This window comes from Pristiophorus japonicus, unplaced genomic scaffold, assembly GCF_044704955.1.
Source record: "Pristiophorus japonicus isolate sPriJap1 unplaced genomic scaffold, sPriJap1.hap1 HAP1_SCAFFOLD_158, whole genome shotgun sequence".
Lineage (NCBI taxonomy): Eukaryota > Metazoa > Chordata > Chondrichthyes > Pristiophoridae > Pristiophorus > Pristiophorus japonicus.
Window position 1 is genome coordinate 922,367 of NW_027251257.1, and position 6,571 is coordinate 928,937.

Sequence of the window (6,571 nt, forward strand, 5' to 3'; positions counted from 1 at the left end):
ACACGATCCCTAATTTCCCTTGTTAGCCACGGTTGAGCCACCTTCCCCATTTTATTTTTACTCCAGACTGGGATGTACAATTGTTGAAGTTCATCCACGCAATCTTTAAATGCCTGCCAATGCCTATCCACCATCAACCCATTAAGTATCTCTCGCCAGTCTATCCTCGCCAATTCACGTCTCATACCATCGAAGTTACCTTTATTTACGTTCAGGACCCTAGTCTCTGAATTAACTGTGTCACTCTCCATCTTAATGAAGAATTATACCATATTATGGTCACTCTTCCCCAAGGGGCCTCACACAACATGTTTGCTAATAAATTCTCTCATTACACAAGACCCAGTGTAGGATGGCCAGCTCTCTAATGGTTCTTCGACATATTGGTCTAGAAAACCAGTACTGATACACTCCAGGAAATCCTCCTCCACCGTATTGCTAACAGTTTGGATAGCCCAATCGAAATGTAGATTAAAGTCACCCATGATAACTGCTGTACCTTTATTGCACACATCCCTAATTTCCTGTTTGATGCTGTCCCCAACCTCACGACCACTTTTTGGTGGTCTGTACATAACTCCCACTAGTGTTTTCTGCCCTTTGGTGTTCTGCAGCTCCATCCAAACAGACTCCACATCATCCAAGCTAATGTCCTTCCTTACTATTGCGTTAATCTCCTCTTTAGCCAGCAATACTACCCTACCTCCTTTTCCTTTCTGTCTATCCTTCCTGAATATTGAATACCCTTGGATGTTGAGTTCCCAGTCTTGGTCACCCTGGAGCCATGTCTGCGTGATGTCAATTACATCATATCCGTTAACCACTATCTGCTCAGTTACGTCATCCACCTTATTTGGAATGCTCCTCGCATTGAGGCACAGAGCCTTCAGGCTTGTTTTTTTAACACACTTTGTCCTTTTAGAATTATGTTGTAATGTGGCCCTTTTTGATTTTTGCCTTTGATTTCTCTGCCCTCCACTTTTCCTTATCTCCTTTCCACCTTTTGCTTCTGCCCCCATTTTACTTCCATCTGTCTCCCTGCATAGGTTCCCATCCCTCTGCCATATTAGTTTAACTCCTCCCCAACAGCACGAGCAAACACTCCCCCGAGAACATTGGTTCCGGTCCTGCCTAGGTTCAGACCGTCTGGTTTGTACTTATCTCAACTCCTCTGTGTTGGCCGGCACGGACACAGGCTGAATGGCCTCCTTCTGTGCCACAAATTTCTGTGATTCTAAATCTCTCCGCCTCAGCATCAAATTATTCTCTTATAACGCTCCTGAGAAGCGCCTTTGGATATTTTACCAGGCTGAAGGCGCTATATAAATCCAGGTTGGTGTTGTGAGGTGATGACGCGCGTGTTGCCCAGGTGACTGTTGTGATGACGCGCCTGTTGCCCAGGTTACTCCAACTCGCGGGCACTGGGACCCTGAAGCCCCGCCCACTCATTGTTCCTGCCCAAGTTGCCCGCGCTTGCGCCAGTGACCCCGCTGACCCGGGCCTGTATCGGCGGGGCAAACATAAGAACATAAGAATTAGGAACAGGAGTAGGCCATCTAGCCCCTCGAGCCTGCTCCGCCATTCAACAAGATCATGGCTGATCTGGCCGTGGACTCAGCTCCACTTACCCGCCCGCTCCCCGTAACCCGTAATTCCCTTATTGGTTAAAAATCTATCTATCTGTGACTTGAATACATTCAATGAGCTAGCCTCAACTGCTTCCTTGGGCAGAGAATTCCACAGATTCACAACCCTCTGGGAGAAGAAATTCCTTCTCAGCTCGGTTTTAAATTGGCTCCCCCGTATTTTGAGGCTGTGCCCCCTAGTTCTAGTCTCCCCGACCAGTGGAAACAACCTCTCTGCCTCTATCTTGTCTATCCCTTTCATTATTTTAAATGTTTCTATAAGATCACCCCTCATCCTTCTGAACTCCAACGAGTAAAAACCCAGTCTGTTCAATCTATCACCATAAGGTAACCCGGGGCCTGTGGGCTCTGATTCTGAGCCTGAGGCCTACACCCGGTGTGTATGAATCCTCCCCGCCCCACAATCTCCGACCACCTTCCCGAAGCATCCGGTCGACTGACTCAGTGCTCAGTGCGGGAGACCAGGGCTCAGCCCCGCCCATTGCCGGCCGCAAGCCCCGCCCCCCTCAGACTCCGATTGCTTGGAGGACCAACCTCCCGCTCGGTCCTGCAGCCCCGCCCCCGCTCTTCCTATTGGTCCGGAGCTGCCGTCAATCACCCAGGCAGCGTGAGCTGGGCATGCGCAGAGCGAGCACGGGAGACGCACGGACGCTGAGAGGAGCTCAGGCTGGAGCCGGACTCTGCACCGGGTGAGAATCAGCGGGGCGCCGGGGAGTCATCGATCGGCAAGTGGGCGGGGAGGCTTCAGAAACAACTGGAGTAGGCCGCAAGCCCCGAGTAATAAACAGAATCTTCCGCCTTTGCAGCGGCGGGTTTTTCTCCCGGTAACAGGCCCGGATTCACCGCCATCTTTGTACAGGAAGGCGGGAAGGTTCAGAGTGCAGCCCGCTCGCTTCATGGCGTGCCAGCGCATGCGCAGCCATCATAGCATGGGAACCAAGTGGGCGGGGCTTCAGTGTCTGTTCCCAACTGGTCCAAGTGCCCGGGAGTGAAAGTTTTTCCTCATTTATTTTATTCATTCTCCACCATTGGATTTCTCACCATCTCTCCTGAAGGTGATGGTAAGTGCCCAGCTTACGGTTTACATCCCACACAATTCTAACAGAAAAGCCCCAGAGCTGGCCCCTTTTTACTGTCCCAGAGTTAGATTCCCCATGTACAGTCCCAGGTTAGAATCCCCATGTCCAGTCCCAGGGTTGGAATCCCCATGTACAGTCCCAGGGTTGGAATCCCCGTGTACATTCCCAGGGTTGGAATCCCCATGTTCATTCCCAGGTTAGAATCCCCATGTCCAGTCCCAGGGTTGGAATCCCCATGTTCATTCCCAGGTTAGAATCCCCATGTCCAGTCCCAGGGTTGGAATCCCCATGTACAGTCCCAGGGTTGGAATCCCCATGTACAGTCCCAGGGTTGGAATCCCCATGTACAGTCCCAGGGTTGGAATCCCCATGTACAGTCCGAGGGTTGTAATCCCCATGTACAGTCCCAGGGTTGGATTCCCCATTTACAGTCTCAGGGTTGGAATCCCCGTGTACATTCCCAGGGTTGGAATCCCCATGTTCATTTCCAGGGTTAGAATCCCCATGTTTATTCCCAGGGTTAGAATCCCCATGTACAGCCCCAGGGTTGGAATCCCCATGTACAGTCAAAGGTTTTTAACCCGGCGCACGGAAGCAGAAATTCAGCTTTGGTGTTACAATTTCATTGGTTACAGGCTGGAGAGAGGAATAATTCACTGACAGGCCCTTTTAAATTTGTGTGGTTGTGCATTCAAATTCCCAGTAATTGTAATCCTGGATTTAAAGGAGGGGCGAGCTGTGTTTAAATCAAATAGTCTGTTTGGAGATTCTCTGAGAGAAGGATCTGATCAGCTTGAAACTCTGAGAGTGTAAGAATCGGTTAGAATTTACAATTAATTTTTAACCAATATTTATTTCCACAGGGAGGGGCAATTCTGTAATAAAGAAGGAACCGGACTAGATTTGAAACATTTTAACACAGGATTCACGGTACTCTTGCATTTGGGATCTTTATTTTGTCCACTCGATGATTTAGATAACAGACTTTTTTCTGTGAATATAGATCTGTATTATTGGGACGTGATCTGTTGACATGTTTGTCTTCTGTTAAATAAATTTGTTGAGTGAATTTAAATTTAAAACCAGGTTTGCAGGTGTGATGCTCTATTAACATCAATGGTGAGAAAGATGGTGTGAGCACACGCAAAGTCCCTGACTGAAAATGATGAACAGACTGGGTTTTGGGTTAAATCATCCCCAGCATTGGAAGGAACATTGTATAGAAACTAGAATTGTCTGTACTGAATTTCTATCATGTACTTAATAATGACTTTTGTAAACTCCTTTTACAGGATATTAGAAGGGGAGGATTTACAGATAAGAAACTCAAACCAAACATCACATTAAGATCTGACAGAGTAATTCGATTCATCAGGACCTGAATATCATCAGCCTTTGAATGTGGAAGGAGAAATGTTTGTCTGTTCTGTCTGTGGGAAAATATTTCAAACATCAGTGTGAGTGGAAAAGCACCAAGACACACACACCCAAGTGAGAGTGTTCCAGTGCACTGACTGTGGAAAGAGCTTTAGCCAGTTACGCAGCCTGAAAAAACATTGCACCATTCACAGCGGGGAGAAACTGTACATGTGTTCTCTGTGTGGACGAGGCTTCAACTGATCGTCCAACCTGGAGAAACACCAGGACACCGGCTCCATGGAGAAACCGTGGGGACTGTGGGAAGGGATTCAATTACCCACCTGAGCTGGAAATTCATCGGCGCAGTTACATCAGGGAGAGGCCATTCACCTGCTCGGTATGTGGGAGGGATTTCACTCAGTAAGGTACCATGTTGACACATCAGCAAATTCACACTGGGGAGAGGCCATTCAGGTGCTCTGTCTGTGGGAAGAGATTCACTCAGTCATCCAACCTGCTGGCACACAACAAGCAAGTTCACACGAAGGAGACGCCGTTCACCTGTTCCGTCTGTGGGAAGGGATTCGCTGTGTCATCCGACCTCTTGAGACACCAGCAAATTCACACTGGGGAGAGACCGTTCACCTGTTCCGTCTGTGGGAAGGGATTCGCTGTGTCATCCGACCTCTTGAGACACCAGCAAATTCACACTGGGGAGAGGCCGTTCACCTGTTCTGTCTGTGGGAAGGGATATGCTCGGTTAGCCGTTTTCCAGAAATACTGGCGAATTCACAATGGAGAGAGGCTGTTCAGCTGCTCTTTCTGTGGGAAGAAATTCACTCAGTCATCCAGCCTGCTGGCACACAACAAGCAAGTTCACACGAAGGAGAGACCGTTCACCTGCTCTGAGTGTGGGAAAGGATTCACTCGGTCAACTGACTTCCTGAGACACCAGCGAATTCACACTGGGGAGAGGCCGTTTCCTTGCTCCATGTGTGGGAAGAGATTCGCTGTGTCATCCAACCTACTGGCACACAACAAGCAAGTTCACACGAAGGTGAGGCCGTTCCCTTGCTCCATGTGTGGGAAGGGATTCGCTGTGTCATCCGACCTCTTGAGACACCAGCAAATTCACACCAGGGAGAGGCCATTCACCTGCTCTGTGTGTGGGAAGGGATTCACTCAGTCATCCGACTACCTGAAACACCAGCGAGTTCACAATTGACTGCAGGAGTTGGCTTCCGGAACTGACCCATGGTCATTCTGGCAGTTGGAGTTTGTTTCTGCCGATGTTAAAACCCCTGTAACTGGGCTATAGTTTGATATCCTGTAAATGTCAAATAAATCAGCTTTCTTTTAAACACCGTGTGCCTAGTCCTTGATATCTCAATGATAAGTCGAGCTGATTCAGGACTTATTATGAACTGGATGGAATCTATCTTAGAATGGAGTTCACTCAACTTTTTAAAAGATGGATGTACACGATATCCAAGTCTGCCATTCGACTTCACCCGATGGGGAATATTCTGATAATCTGTTACTGTCACACGGCAAAGCAGCATTGTTACTTTATCATCAATTTAATCAAACTCAATGGGCAATCCGATCTCCAAAGGGAAACGTCTCCTTAAAGCTGATGGTGTCGGTAGTTCTGCAGCTTGTTTGTTCTTTATTTGTTCATTCTCGGGATGTGGGCGAACCAGCCTGCATTTATTGCCCATCCTTAATTGCCCCTTTAGAAGGTGGTGGTGAGCCGCTGCCTTCTTGAACCGAGCTGCAGTCGAGCGTCTAGTGTAATTTAAACAGAGACATGGTCTAGTGTAAAATGAACGGAGACAGGGTCTAGTGTAAAATGAACGGAGACAGGGTCTAGTGTAAAATGAACGGAGACAGGGTCTAGTGTAAAATGAACGGAGACAGGGTCTAGTGTAATATAAACAGAGACAGGGTCTCGTGTAATATAAACAGTGAAAGGGTCTAGTGTAATATAAGCAGAGTCAGGGTCTAGCGTAATATAAACAGAGACATGGTCCAGTGTAATATAAACAGAGACAAGGTTTCGTGTAATATAAACAGAGAAAGGGTCTAGTGTAATATAAGCAGAGTCAGGGTCTAGCATAATATAAACAGAGACAGGAACTAGCGTAATATAAACAGAGACAGGACCTAGTGTAATATACACAGAGACAGTGTCTAATGTAATATACACAGAGACAGGGCCTAGTGTAATCTAAACAGAGACAGCGTCTAGTGTAATATAAACAGGGACATGGTCTAGTGTAATATAAACAGAGACAGGATCTAGTGTAATATAAACAGAGAAAGGTTCCAGTGTAATATAAACAGAGACAGGGTCCAGTGTAAAATAAACGGAGACAGGGTATAGTGTAATATAAACAGAGGCACGGTCTCATGTAATATAAACAGAGAAAGGGTCTAGTGTAATACAAGCAGAGTCAGGGTCTAGCATAATATAAACAGAGACAG

General features: G+C 47.3%; 1 protein-coding gene across 2 annotated transcripts; it reads left to right on the forward strand.

Moving 5' to 3' along the window:
* Window positions 1-2,271: 2,271 nt before the first annotated feature.
* On the forward strand, window positions 2,272-5,445 carry LOC139243037 (zinc finger protein 271-like). 2 transcript variants are annotated; one of them, XM_070870648.1, is made up of 3 exons: window positions 2,282-2,335; window positions 3,589-3,655; window positions 4,018-5,445. In XM_070870648.1, the coding sequence occupies exon 3, from the start codon at window positions 4,515-4,517 to the stop codon at window positions 5,307-5,309; it is 795 nt and encodes a 264-aa protein (XP_070726749.1). In that variant the 5' UTR covers window positions 2,282-2,335; window positions 3,589-3,655; window positions 4,018-4,514; the 3' UTR covers window positions 5,310-5,445. The 2 variants fall into 2 exon arrangements, with proteins under 2 accessions (XP_070726748.1, XP_070726749.1); XM_070870647.1 differs by lacking the exon at window positions 3,589-3,655 and having other exon boundaries at window positions 2,272-2,335.
* Window positions 5,446-6,571: the final 1,126 nt, after the last annotated feature.

Coding starts and splice junctions, on each gene's coding strand:
- LOC139243037 (XM_070870647.1), top strand. CDS start 4,515: ATGTTGACACATCAGCAAATTCACACTGGGGAGAGGCCATTCAGGTGC.